At 51.3% G+C, this 15,283-nt stretch overlaps 1 protein-coding gene across 1 annotated transcript; it reads right to left on the bottom strand.

Annotated features, from left to right (window-relative positions):
- Window positions 1–5,235: 5,235 nt before the first annotated feature.
- On the bottom strand, window positions 5,236–6,919 carry LOC123103612 (flavin-containing monooxygenase FMO GS-OX-like 8). Its single transcript, XM_044525255.1, has one exon. It carries the CDS (start codon window positions 6,865–6,867, stop codon window positions 5,392–5,394), a length of 1,476 nt encoding a protein of 491 aa, XP_044381190.1. The 5' UTR covers window positions 6,868–6,919; the 3' UTR covers window positions 5,236–5,391.
- Between the last annotated feature and the right edge of the window lie 8,364 nt (window positions 6,920–15,283).

The following is a 15,283-nucleotide window of genomic DNA, read 5'->3' as shown; positions in this document are numbered from 1 at the left end:
CTACAGGTGTCTCCGATGGTGTTTGTTGAGTTGGCATAGATAGAGATTAGGATTTGTCACTCCGTGTATCAGAGAGGTATCTCCGGGCCCTCTCGGTAATGCTCATCACTTTAAGCCTTGCAAGCAATGTGACTAATGAGTTAGTTACGATATGATGCATTATGAAACCAGTAAAGAGACTTGCCGGTAACGAGATTGAACTAGGTATGATGATACCGACGATCGAATCTCGGGCAAGTAACATACCGATGACAAAGGGAATAACATATGTTGTTATGCGGTTTCACCGATAAAGATCTTCATAGAATATGTAGGAGCCAATATGAGCATCCAGGTTCCGCTATTGGTTATTGACCGGAGATGTGTCTCGGTCATGTCTACATAGTTCTCGAACCCGTAGGATCCGCACGGTTAACGTTTGATGACGATTTGTATTATGAGTTATGTGATTTGATGTACCAAAGGTTGTTCGGAGTACCGGATGAGATAACGGCATGATGAGGAGTCTCGAAATGGTCAAGACATAAAGATTGATATATTGGAAGGTTACATTCGGACACCAAAAGTGTTCCGAGTGGTTTCGGATAAAACCGGAGTGCTGGAGGGGTTACCGGAACCCCCCGGGGAAGTAATGGGCCTTAGTGGGCCTTAGGGGAGAGAGAGGGTAGCAACCAGGAGGTGCCCCCCAAGGGGAGTCCGAATAGGACTAGGGGAGACGGGCGCGACCCCTCTTTCCCTCTCCCTCTCCTTCCTTCTTCTCCTACTTGGACTAGGAAAGGGGGGACCCATTCCTACTTGGAGTAGGATTGCCCCCCTTGGGCGCGCCCCCTTAGGTCCGGCCGGCCTCCTCCTCCCCTCCTTTATATACGGGGAGGGGGCACCCCATAGACACACAAGTTGATCTTTTAGCCGTGTGCGGTGCCCCCTCCACAGATATACACCTCGTTCATACCGTTGTAGTGCTTAGGCGAAGCCCTGCGTCGGTAACTTCATCATCACCGTCAACACGCCGTCGTGCTGATGGAACTCACCCTCGGCCTCAACAGGATCAAGAGTACGAGGGACGTCACCGAGCTGAACGTGCGCTGATCGCGGAGGTGCTGTGCGTTCGGTACTTGATCGGTTGGATCGCGAAGACGTTCGACTGCATCAACTGCGTTACTAAACACTTCCGCTTTCGGTCTACGAGGGTACGTAGAAACACTCTCCCCCTCTCATTTCTATGCATCTCCTAGATAGATCTTGCGTGATCGTAGGATTTTTTTTGAAATATTGTGTTCCCCAACAGCTTCTTCATGGACCCTTCGTGGGTGGAGCCCTCCGTGGACTCGCACAACCGTTACCCTTCGTGGGTTGAAGTCTCCATCAACGTGGATGTACGATAGCACCACCTATCGGAACCACGCCAAAAATCTCCGTGTCTATATTGCGTTTGCTCCCTCCAAACTCCTCCCTTACCTTCATGTGCAATATTTTACATTCCGCTGCTATACTCTTAGACTTGCATGTGTAGGTTGATTGCTTGACATGTGCTAAGTTGTTAAAATCTGCCAAGACTTAAAATTGGGAAAAGGCTAGATTTTTATTTTGTCAAGTAGTCTAATCACCCCCCTCTAGACATACTTTCGATCCTACACAGTCCGCATCATTGCTACTATCATCTTTCAACTTAGTTTTCTCTAGGAACATATCAAAAACATAGGGGAGCTACAACTCGAGCTATTGATCTACAACATAGATATGCAAAAACTATCAGGACTAAGTTCATGATAAATTAAGTTCAATTAATCATATTACTTAAGAACTCCCACTTAGATAGACATCCCTCGAGTGATCTAAATGATCACGTGATCCATATCAACTAAACCATGTCCGATCATCACGTGAGATGGAGTAGTCTTCAATGGTGAACATCTATATGTTGATCATATCTACTATATGATTCACGTTCGACCATTCGGTCTCAAGTGTCCCGAGGCCATGTCTGTACATGCTAGGCTCGTCAAGTTTAACCCGAGTATCCCCCATGTGCAAAACTGTCTTGCACCCATTGTATGTGAACGTAGAGCTTATCACACATGATCATCATGTGGTGTCTCAGCACGACGAACTGTCGCAATGGTGCATACTCAGGGAGAACACTTATACCTTGAAATTTTAGTAAGGGGTCACCTTATAATGGTACCGCCGTACTAAGCAAAATAAGATGCATAAAAGATAAATATCACATGCAATCAAAATATGTGACATGATATGGCCATCATCATCTTGTGCCTTTGATCTCCATCTCCAAAGCACCTTCATGATCTCCATCGTCACCGGCTTGACACCTTGATCTCCATCGTAGCGTCGTGGTCGTCTTGCCAACTATTGCTTCTACAACTATCACTAACGCATAGTGATAAAGTAAAGCAATTACATGGCGTTTGCATTTCATACAATACAACCATAAGGCTCCTGCCAGTTGCCGATAACTTTTACAAAACATGATCATCTCATACAATAATGTATATCACATCATGTCTTGACCATATCATATCACAACATGCCCTGCAAAAACAAGTTAGACGTCCTCTACTTTGTTGCTGCAAGTTTTACGTGGCTGCTACGGGCTTCTAGCAAGAACCGTTCTTACCTACGCATCAAAACCACAATGGTGATTTATCAAGTTTTCTATTAAAACCTTCAACAAGAACCGGCCGCAGTCAAATTTGATTCAACTAAAGTTGGAGAAACAGACACCCGCCAGCCATCTTTATGCAAAACTAGTTGCATGTTTATCGGTGGAATCGGTCTCATGAACGTGGTCATGTAAGGTTGGTCCGGGCCACTTCATCCAACAATACCGCCGAATCAAAATAAGGCATTGGTGGTAAGCAGTATGATGATCACCGCCCACAGCTCTTTGTGTTCTACTCGTGCATCTCATCTACGCATAGACCTGGCTCGGATGCCACTGTTGAGGAACGTAGCATGCAATTTCAAAAATTTCCCTACGCTCACGCAAGATCTATCTAGGAGATGCATAACAATCAGAGGGGGAGAGTGTTTCCACGTACCCTCGTAGACCGAAAGCGGAAGCGTTTCACAACGCGGTTGATGTAGTCGAACTTCTTCTCGTTCCGACCGATCAAGCATCGAATGCACGACACCTACGAGTTCTGCACACGTTCAACTCAATGACATCCCTCGAACTCTTGATCCAGTAAAGTGTCAAGGGAGAGTTTCGTCGCCACGACGGCATGGTGACGGTGATGGTGAAGTGATCCGCGGAGGGCTTCGCGTAAGCACTATGACAATATGACTGGAGGCGTAAACTGTGGAGGGTGGCGCCGCACATGGCTAACAATCATTGTTGTGTGTTCTAGCGGTGCCCCCCTCATATATATAGGTTGGAGGGGAGGAGAGGCAGCCAAGGGGGCGCCCCAAGTAGGAGGAATCCTACTTGGGCACCTCCCAATTCGGCCTCCCCCTTCCATATCCATCCGGAGGGGGAAGGAAGGAGGAGGGAGGAGGGAAGGAAGGGGGAGGCCGAATCCCTCCCCTTCCTTTCTCCCTTCTTTTCTTTCCTCCCCCTTTTTTGGCCTACATGGGGCGCACCAGCCCCTTAGGGGCTGGTCTGTCCCCCTCTTGGCCCACTAAGACCCATGTAGTTGCCGGGGGATGCCCGGAACCCCTTCCGGTGACCCGATATGCACCTAGTACCCTCGGAACACTTCCGGTGTTCGAATACCATCATCCAATATATGAATCTTTACCTCTCGACCATTTCGAGACTCCTCGTCATGTCCATGATCTCATCCGGTACTCTGAACAACATCCGGTCACCAAATCACATAACTCATATAATACAAAATCGTCATCGAACGTTAAGCGTGCGGACCCTACGGGTTTGAGACTATGTAGACATGACCGAGACACCTCTCCTTTCAATAACCAACAGCGGAACCTGGATGCTCATATTGGTTCCCACATATTCTACGAAGATCTTTATCGGTCGTACCATAATGATAACATACATTATTCCCTTTGTCATCGGTATGTTACTTGCCCGAGATTCGATCGTAGGTATCTTCATACCTAGTTCAATCTCGTTACCGGCAAGTCTCTTTACTCATTCCGTAATACATCATCCTGCAACTAACTTATTAGTCACATTGCTTGCAAGGCTTATTATAATATGCATTACCGAGAGAGCCCAGAGATACCTCTCCGATACTCAGAGTGACAAATCCTAATCTCGATCTATGCCAACCCAACAAACACCTTCGGAGATACCTGTAGAGCATCTTTATACTCACCTAGTTACGTTGTGACGTTTGATAGCACACAAGGTATTCCTCCGGTATCCGGAAGTTGTATAATCTCATAGTCGAAGGAATATGTATATGACATGAAGAAAGCAATAGCAATAAAACTGAACGATCAATATGCTAAGCTAACAGATGGGTCTTGTCCATCACATCATTCTCCTAATGATGTGATCTCGTTCACCAAATGACAACACATGTCTATGGTTAGGAAACCTAACCATCTTTGATTGACGAGCTAGTCTAGTAGAGGCTTACTAGAGACACGGTGTTTTGTCTATGTATCCACACATGTATCAAATTTCCGGTTAATACAATTCTAGCATGAATAATAAACATGTATCATGATATAAGAAAATATAAAATAACAACTTTATTATTGCCTCTAGGGCATATTTCCTTCATGGACAGCCACACACGACACCGCAACCACAATGCAAAGGAGCCTACCCAAAAACTGAGAGCCTTGCCGTGTCTCGACCGACATCAGTCACCTCCGAAGAACAGCAGCTCCCGCCAAGCTTCTCTTGTCGACGCACCATCCTCCCTAAATGCCTAAGGTGTTGGCAAGAGGATGGCGGGACTCGATCCGACCTGAAGAAGGTATTGTCTTGGATTCACCGGAGATGACCGTACATTATGCCGGAGTCGATCGATCAGGGCAACGACGAGCACTGGAGGAGTGTAACATAGGATCACCATGTCCCCCGGCACGATGCTCCCAACAGAGGGACGACGTGGAAGATGCCGCCATCGTGCCGATCTAGCACCGAATCAATTGTGGAGTTCTCGTTTATGCCCATCCCGTCCCTCATTCCCAGTACTTTGAGCACCTCTTTTTTATCAACTTTCTTTTTGTCACAACCGAACCAGTTTATTTGTGGAGAAATTAACCACTTCCTCCCATCCAAAATATATGCCGCAGTTTTGAACTAGGGGAGTAGTTATATTCTTGTGAACTCGAATAGAATGAAATAAAATCTCGCAGTGAACCTCTGACGCAGTTCAGTTCAGTTCAGAGTGAACTACGCCTAGTCACCAGGTCAGAGCGAGCCAAGCTTAGGTACCGATGGTATGATTTTCAGTTCAGTCGGAGCTTAGCTATGACCTGGGCATCAAGGTCAGCTTCAACCGCAGCAACCGTAGTTTGATCTTCTTGGGCTTGAGCAGCTTCGCCGTGCCATCTCTGCAGGCCCTTCCGGACGTTCTCGCCGTCGTCCGCGCGGTCGCGGAAGGTCTCCATGTCGTTGTCCATGTTGGCGATGATGGACACGAGCAGCTCCCTCTTCCAATCCTCGATACGCGCGAAATCGCAGTACTTTTCCCCGAACTCGTACATTTTCTCAGGATCCACGCCGGCGATGTCGTGGGTGTACTTCTTCGGCACGCCGGCTGCCTCCCTGGCCCGGTAATACTCCTCCACGGACCGCAGCATCTCCTCCTCCGGCGGCAGCGCCCGCCGGCCGGACAGCACCTGCGCGACCCACTTCCCCTGCGCCTCGAAGAACCACGGCACGATGACCTTCCTCGGTATGCCGACGAAGGAGAGCGACGGCGCCAGGGACGGCGGGAACACGTGCTCGAACAGCGGCCCCACGCGGTTGTCGTCGACGGTGACCGCGCCACCCGTGTCCAGGAACGTGAACGAGTAGGTGTACCCCGTGCAGTACATGACAGTGTCGGCGACGACGGAGGAGCCGTCGGCGAACGCCACGCGGCCGTCGGCGTGCAGGCGGTCTATCTGCGGGTGGAGGTGCAGGTTGGCGTGGTTCGCCAGCATCTTGGACATCGCCGGCGTCATGGCCTCCTCCACGGACTTGGCAGTGAGGTGCACCTCCTTGGCGACGCGGCGGAGGTCCAGCGCGATGTCCTTGCCGCTGTCCCCGCACCCGACCATCACCACCACCTCGCCGCGGAACGGCTCCGGCGTCCGGTACGAGTGGCTGTGCAGCTGCCTCCGCGGCCAGTCCTCCATGCCGTTGATGCTCGGGAGCTTCGGCTGCGAGTAGTGGCCGGTGGCCACGACGACGGCATCGAACACCTCCTCCTTCTCCTCCTCGTCCGTGGCCGTGCCACCGAGGTGCACGGTTCTCACAGCCCATTGATCCGTCAACGACGTGGGCACGGCGGCGACGCGCGTGACCCTGGTGTTGAGCCTGACGGCGTCAGCAAGCCCGAACGCGTGGCAGAACTCCCGGAGGTAGTAGTACACCTCGCGGTGGGTCGGGAAGCGGCGCGGGTCGCGGCCGGCGACGCCCTCCCTGGGGAAGAACTGGAAGTCGGAGAAGCCCATGGCCTCCCTCGGGCTGATGAGACGGAGGCAGGCGTACATGCTGCTGTGCACGCGCACTGGCGCGGCCCCGGCCTCGAGCAGGCCGTCATCGTCGGTCCTCGGGTCGTACAGCCACTGCCCGCCGACGTCGCCGCTCTGCTCCATGACCGTCACGACGTGGCCCTCTCGCCGCAGCTCGCGCGCCGCCGCCATACCGGCCATGCCGGCTCCCACGACGCACACATTCTTCGGCTCCAGTTGCAGCGGCGGCTCAGCTGACACCATTCCGATCACCACGCACGCGCGAAGGAGGGAGTTTATGCAAAGTTCGGAGACGTGCGACTGAGCGAGAGAGTCTTGAGTGCTTAACTTAGCTTTATATAGGAGAGGAATACTAACGTTTAATTTTATTTTGCTGGCACTTTATTTTTTGAACTTTTTTGCTGGCACTTTGGTAGTGTGACGCTAGTCATCGACTGATGAACCGACAAGACCAATCCAGCTCCAGACTTGGTTGGTAATCTGTTGCTCCATTCAGAAATAGTAAAGGAGATCTTGCCTTGCACAAAGCGCACTATTTGTCTATCTTGATTTGCTATACAAGATTATCAAACTTGAAATAAAGGAGATCTCGATGGCTAGCTCAATCCCAACTACTCGTTTGTGCGATCTGCACAGCAACACAATAGGTGACCTACACCCAGAACATAGCGGAAAATGAAAGTAGATGCTCCATTTTCCTCCAGGTTTCTTTGATCATCCCCGATGACAAGACATCACAGGCAGCAGGCCACCAATCTATCATTTACCCGTCGAGTCGACGACGCTTTAATAATGCCAGTGTAATAATGTATGTGAATGATGCACACGGACCACGAGCACATGGGCGATTTGATTTCAACCATGCAAGTGCAGGATCATTCGTGGGTATTATTTCCCCTAAATAACCCCTATTTGGATTTTATGCACCTCAATGTCCCTCTGAAAACTTAGAACGATGCTATACACACGATGTAGCCTGCACGATTTATGGACGATGTTGTCAATCTAGCCGTTGGTGTGAGGAGCAAACTGTAGAACATTGTCTATGCATCGTGCACGAATCGGCCAAGACTATCATTCCCGGAGTAGTTTTGAAAACTTATTGATAAGTCTGCGTTAAGATGCAACTATGAACATTAACTTGATGCAGATTGATGGTTGGGCGGTGACAACGGTTACGCATCACATGTAGCTATTATGCTCATGGAAAAGTAATGATGACAACACATAAAGGTTGTTCATGATGTTGCTGTTGAATATATATGTTGTGCATATCTATATATTGGGCCCACTTCGCGAAAATTGCCTTTAGAGTTCGGCCTCCATGGAGGCCTCTAAATTCAAATTTTAAATTTCATCGAAATTCATACCTTTACTTTTCAAAAAAATATGAAAAAAATTTACAGATACACATGAAGGCATAACACACATGTGTGTAAATTTTCAGAGCAAAATACGTTGAAATGAGTGCTGTGTAAAAAAGATAAATTTGGGGCTTTTTAACACATGATACTATTCATCCTCCTAGGTTATGAATTTGTTTTTCTTGTATAGGCCGCATTTCGACGTATTTCATACTGAAATTTTACACGCATACACATAACAATATTGTTTACTTGCACAAATTTTTTTCAAATTTTTTTGAAACCAATTTTTTTGAATTTTGACTTTTTCGAAATAAAGGCCTCCATAGAGGCCGAGAGCCGAACGTCCATTCTCGCCCACTTCATAGTTTCTTATATAGTTGAGGTCGGCCACGACCTTTGTACATCATATATATGTGCCTTTGCACATGAGTAATACATCGTGCAATTCCCACAACATACATGGTATCAGTTTTCGGGTTCTAACTCTAGTCTTCCGCCGTCGCCGCCGACGCCTGCGCGCCTCCCGCGCCGGCCGCCGCTGCCTCTCCTTGCCGCCGCGTTTCCCCTCCCTTCCCGCACCGCCGCCTGATCTTGCTGCCGCCGCCACCCACACCCTATGGCCGCCGCAGCCCTCCTCTACCCGCTCAACCCGAGCCGACCGCCTACCCGTTGCCGCCACCCGCCTCCACTCCCGAGCCGCCTGCGCCGCCCAAACCCCGCCACCCGAGCCGCTCTCTGCCGCCGCACCACCCGAAGCCGCCGCCACATCAGAGCCACCCGCTGCCGCTCGTCCCAAAACCCTAACCCGTCACACCCGAGCCGCCCCACCCTCGCCATGTTGTCCGTCACGTCCTCTGCGTCCACCAACTCCAACCCGTTCGCCGATGCCAACCCTCCCGACGTCAACGGCATCCGCAACCTGAACATCTATGAGCGGGTGCCGGTTCGTCTCTCTCAGACGGATTCCTCCTACTATACGTGGAAGACATACTTCTCCCTTGTGTTCCGAGAGTATCATCTCGTCGATCAGGTGGACGGTTCTGTCGACTCCAGCCTCGTCCCCTAGTTCCATGACTGGTCCACCATCGACACCACGATCATCCGGTGGTTCTTCCTCACCATCCCGCCGGACCTCTTTCAGACGGTCGTTCATGACGATGATGACACATGCGCCGTGTGGACCAAGCTGAACGGGCTCTTCATCGACAACCAACTCAAACGTAGTGTTTTTCTGCAGCAAGAGTTTTTTGGGTGCCACCAGGACAACTCCTCCGCCGACGATTATTGTCGCTGCATCAAGACTCGCTGACGAGCTCTGTGACATTGGCGCGAAGATCGATGACGACCTCCTCCTCGGCGCACTAACCGTCGGGCTCAACGAGGACTTCGGCAACGCCGCGGCGAACCTCACCCTCATCCCCAACTCGTCCTTCGCCAAGTTCGTTGCATACCTCCGACTAGAGGAGCGGCGGATGAAGCATGTGAAGGCGCGGGCCATCCACACCGCCCTCGCCGCCGGCACTACCCGTGGCGGGCCCCCGACGCCTCCCGCTGCCCCGATCGTGCCACCACAGCCGTGCCACCCCGCGCCGTCGCCGTACTCGGTGCCCCAGCAACAGCTGGGGCTGCTCCCGCTCCCGTACGGGCCGCCTGCACCTCCCGCCCCTCCCGCCGAATAGCATGGCGGGGGCCGGCGCGGTGGCCGCCGTGATGGTGAGCAGCAGCAGCAGGGCACCGGCCAGCCTCGTCAGCAACAACAACAACAGTTCCAGGTGCCTCCTCCGTGGGCCTCCGGCTACAACCCGTGGACCGGTGTCGTTCAAGCCTACACCATGCCGGTTCCACGGGATCCTGCATCGATGCTTCCCATGTCGCGCCCGCCGGCGCATCAGGCGTACTACGCGGCTGTCGGTGTCAAAACCGGTGGATCTCGGGTAGGGGGTCCCAAACTGTGCGTCTAAGGTCGATGGTAACAGGAGACATGGGACACAGTGTTTTACCCAGGTTTGGGCCCTCTCTATGGAGGTAATACCCTATGTCCTGCTTGCTTGATATTGATGATTATGAGTATTACAAGAGTTGATCTACCACGAGATCGTAATGGCTAAACCCTAGAGGTCCAGCTTGTATGGCTATGGTAATGAATATCTCCCCTCTCTGGACTAAGTCCTCCGGTTTATATAGACACCGGGAGGATCTAGGGTTACACAAGGTCGGTTACAAAAAGAGGAATCTGCATGTTTGGTCGCCAAGCTTGCCTTCCACGCCAAGGAGAGTCCCATCCGGACACGGGTGCAGTCTTCGGTCTTCGTATCTTCATAGCCCATCAGTCTGGCCCATAGTTAACAGGCTGGACGCCCGAGGACCCCTTAGTCCATGACTCCCTTAGTAGCCCCTGAACCTGGCTTCAATGACAAGGTATCCGACGCGTAGATCTGTCTTCGGCATTGCAAGGCAGGTTCCTCCTTCCGAATTCCAAGATAGTCTTTGGACGTATTGATCGTGTCCGGACCTGTAACACACACACACCACACACAACCACAGAGAGAATATAATAATCCATGTGTCCCATCTGCTGACAACTTTTTACAACATGACATCACGTCTGCCCGGTCATAATTTCGAACCGTTTTTTGTCTGCCGCTCCACGTTTCGAGACGCGGTTGCCATTGGCATGTCTTGTCGAAGCAGAGATCATGTCCCCTCATTGCGGGATTCTCATCAATACGAGCATGGGTAACCCAGCCATGCCATTTACACAACCCTTGGGAGTAGGCGAGGTTTAAGGCGAGTGGGGAGGCGTTCAATATTCACAGCCCTTATAAGGAGATAAGAATCCCTTTCTTCTCCCACACCTTCTCTCTTCCTCTGCCCTTCCACTCCCGAGCTCCAGTGCCCAACTTCTCATCTTTTCCCCACTCAAGTTAGCACTCAACCATGTACGGATCCGGAGGTCAAGGCAAGTGGATGGTCTCCTCCGTCAAGGAGGAGTACATCACTGAGCTTCGGGCGGCCGGGTACCTGGCGAAGGAAATCACCCACCGTCTTCCAGCCCAGGGGCATGTCGTCCCCACACTGAAGCCCAATGAGAGGGTGGTATTCATCCCTCATTTCGTCCGTGGGCTAGGGTTTCCACTCCACCCTTTCGTCCACGGGCTGATGTACTATTACGGGATAGACTTCCATGATCTATCCCCGAACTCCTTCCTCAACATCTCGGCGTTCATCGTCGTGTGTGAGGCCTTCCTCCGCGTCCAACCCCACTTCGGGCTGTGGCTCAAGGTCTTTAATGTGAAGCCGAAGGTGGTGGATGGCCAGCACGCGGAGTGTGGAGGTGCCATGGTGAGCAAGCTGACTAATGTCTCCTGGCCGAAAGGCACTTTCGTGGAGACTGTCAAGGAATGGCAGAAACATTGGTTCTACATCACAGAACCCCGCGGCGCAAACTGGGCCGCCACTGCCGAATTCAACTCCGGCGCTCCAATGCGGCTCACCTCCTTGGTTGAGAAGAGCCCGAATTGGTCATTGTTAGATGAGCTGATAGCGCTACGGACGCGCGTTCAAAGTATGGAGGACAAGGATATCAAGCTTGGCAATATAATCCAGGTGATGCTAGTTTGCCGGATTCTCCCGTGCCAAAGCCGAAGCCGCCCTCTATGGGAGTTTAATCCGAAGAAGCACCATACCCTGAAGAGGCTCTTCAAAACTTCTCACGAAGACGCCTGGAAGTTGATCTTCAAGGGCAACGAGACACCGCCGGCCACGGATTCGGACCGCGGGCACGACATGAATCACCTCGCCAACGAGGTATGTTATTTTTAACACATCCCCTACTTGCTTGTTTCAAGGATGATATCTAAGCTATTATTATTAATGCATCTTCAGGACTGGATGAAGCAAATCCGGTATCCCGCTCCACTGCCTCAAGAACCAGTCATTCCGTGTTTAGCAAAGATGCTGGTGCCGGCACCCTATACGGCGTCGGCGAAGAAGGCCACATGGAAGGCCAAGGGGGTCCGGAGTGGCCCCCGCCGCAAGGGTGCTTCAGACGTGACATCTGAAGACAAGACCCGTTCCTCCATCACCGAAGACGATGACGATGAGGAGGAGAAGAGCGACTCTCCCTCTGATGGAGGGAGGAAGAAGAGGTCGGCCTCCATAATTCTGGAGGCGGAGGCGCCCAAGAAGGGGAAATGCCTGCTCGCGGGCAGCTCTGCATTGGACGCCGACAGCAGTCCGGAGCGACGCCCCCGTACCAAGCCTCGGGCCGCATCGTAAGTGCTAAGACTCGTACATGCCCATAAATCTAACCTCTCCTCTTTGTCGTATTAACATGATTAATTATGCTATTGCAGTCCAGCCCATGACAGCTCCCAGCGATCCTCATCAAGAGGCTCATTGGACTCAAAGGTGATGGCCAGCGAGACACCGTCGGCCGCTTACTCTCCCAAGGCTAAGGGAGATGACGAGGTGCTCTCCCAATGGACCTTCCTAGGCCGGGGAGAGGCTCAGGAGGCGCCAGAAGGCGAAGCCTCTGTCGCCGAACACTAGGGGGAGCCAATCCCCATGGAGACTGAGGGTGAGGGCCGTATTCATTTCGGCCCTCAACCAGACTCGATTCCGGAGACCGGTACGGCTCCGGAATCCGGCACGCGACCTCCTTCGTAAGAAGGGGGTATGCCTATTCCACCGGTGACCCCTGTCCAACCAGGGGCACCAGATAATCTGCTGGAAGCGCTGCGAGGCGCCTCCATTGTGGATGAGCACCGTGTTCTTACGGGCATGGTGATTGAGAGGGTTTAGTCCGCCAAGAGCGGACTAACCGAAGCCTGCAACAACCTGCTGACAGGTTTTGTGGTAAGCGACGCAAAAAGAGAAAATCCCAATATAGACAGTAGCCCCTGAGACACTGCCCGGTGTTCGGAAAGAAAAGCCGAACAGAGGATCAATCCTTTATTGCAGGAAACTAACTAAATTGTCTGAAATGAATACGCAGGCGTCGTTGTTGGCCGCCGCCTCACATACTGCCGAGGTCTTCGAACTGAAGCGGAGACTGGAGCAGGCCGAGGAGGAGCTCGACCAGGTGAGGAGCAGCTTCGAGAAAAACAAGGTATGAGATAACCCGTTATGTATTCAAAAAAAGTAAAATAATATGCATTTGACCGAAGTGTCATGATATATACAGAAGCGACGACCGAGGTCGAGGCCCTGAGAAAGGCCCTGGCCGAAGCCGAGGGGAAGGCTGTCAAGGAGCAGGCCGCCCGTAAGAGGCTCAAGGCCCGGGTCAACAATGTCCAACAGGAGCTCCAGGATGCGGTGAGGAAGTGCGAGACCTTGGATCACAATGCGTCGGCTCAAGAGGCCGAACTCACCAAGGCTCGTAAGTGTGCGGAGACGGCCCGGAATGAAGCCCAGGGCGCCCTCCAGGAGATCCAGAAGGCCAGGAAGATCGCGGTGGGTAAGGCATTCAATATGCAAAGCAAGAATGTGAACAGGAAATATCTTTTCCTGACGCAGATTCAGAGTTCTCCAGGGGATTTTGTTGATCTGCCACGCAGTGTGACCGACACCGCGGAGTTCTTCCGAGCTGAAGAAGGGGGCTCCACTGAGAAGTTGTTCTGGTCGCAATATCTTGCGCCAGAACATCTGATGCCCTTCAAGGTCAGCTAAAATAGCTGGTCGAGCTGCACAGGGTGGCCGAACTGGCCATGAAGGATTTAATAATCCGGTTGTGGCCAGCCGAAGCTATACCCAACAGTTACTTCGGCCTTGTGAAGAGGCTGGTTGATGCATGTCCTCGGCTGGACGTCATCAAGAGGTCCATCTGCATCGAAGGCGCGCGTATGGCCTTCTCCTATGTCAAGGTCTGGTGGGCAAAGATGGACGCCGTCAAGTTGGCGACCGAGGGCTGCCTGAGGGCAAGGAGCACCACACACCCGAGCGATACTTTGGCGATGTCTTGGAGGGGCCCCGCATTGTTGCGGATCAATGTGCGAACGACACGGTCTTTGAATGAATATATTCAAGTTCCTTCTATCTTGTGTGATTAAACGAAGTGGGTTTGTAATATAATGCTTGTTATGTTTTAATTTTTCCTCCTGTGCGGCCGTTTTATATGAAATTTGAGGGTTTTCCAGTCATCGGCTTCTGCCCCCACGTAGGTAGTACGGAGGTGTTCGGGATGGAATCTAAACAATCTTGATCCAATTATATGGTCATTGAAGGAGTTGTTTAGCGCAACGAACCAGGCAATCAGACTATGCAACATTAACGCCCTCACTTAGCCATAGGAGTTTGACAATAAAAACATGGGCGCAGCCCCTAGTATCCGAACTAGAGTGCTATAAGCATATGATCGGGAAGTACCGATCCTTCGCGTAATGCGGAAGAAATCTCCAACAATTTGCAACCTCCGAACAGCTGACCGGCTCTCGCAGCATCATGACAGTCAGTTTTCGGCTTTCTCTACTAAGGTGCTCCTTTGGATAAACCAAGGCACAATCATAGTAGTTCTCCCTTTACTACCTTAGCCGATATAGCGGAACGTAAGGTAGCAAGCACAGAAGCCGGGCAACCCAACTATTGACCGAAGACATGATTCGGAGCCAATGCATATAATGCTAAATTCGGGGTGCCGAACTATACTTATAAAAAGTGTTCGGACTTTTGTTGCCATAGTGTGGGGTGCTTATGAAGCCCCTGGCAAACATCAAACATACCAAAGTGTACGGGTGCTACCTGGTAGGGTTTACCAGAAAGGAAAAGACAAAAAGGAAGAAAAAGAAGAACAAGTGATAAGCTGGGGCCATAAAATTTGAGCCACAAACTATTCTTATTATAATTTCATTGGTGCATTAAAGCGCGTTTATACAAGTAATGCAATAAGTAGGAGGCTGGTTACTATGCCTTAACCAAGGGAGAGCTGTGTGTGGGTCCTGAAAAATAGGTAAAGGGATCGTTAAAGAAATCACCTAAAAATTCCCCAGTACGTCAATGCTTCTTGTTGCCTTGGTGTGTTTGTCCTTCAAGAGTACCGATGATCAGGCCATTTGATGGGGCCCGCGGAATTGAAACCTGAAAAGTTAACAAATTAAAGTGACATTATGTGTGTATCCAGTGTTGGTTGAGCCGTACTGTGGATCACAGGCTAGCTATGCCTCCGTCGATTCCCATGGAATTTTAAGTGCGTAATTATGTACGCGCGGCATGAATGCCACTACTTGATCGGGACTGAGATGGAGGCCAGATTGCTAGTCGAGCTCCTGACGGGCCGGGCTGTCCTGCTACAGGGT

Source organism: Triticum aestivum, chromosome 5A (assembly GCF_018294505.1).
Source record: "Triticum aestivum cultivar Chinese Spring chromosome 5A, IWGSC CS RefSeq v2.1, whole genome shotgun sequence".
In the NCBI taxonomy this organism is placed as follows: domain Eukaryota; kingdom Viridiplantae; phylum Streptophyta; class Magnoliopsida; order Poales; family Poaceae; genus Triticum; species Triticum aestivum.
This window is presented reverse-complemented; position numbering and strand designations above follow the sequence as displayed.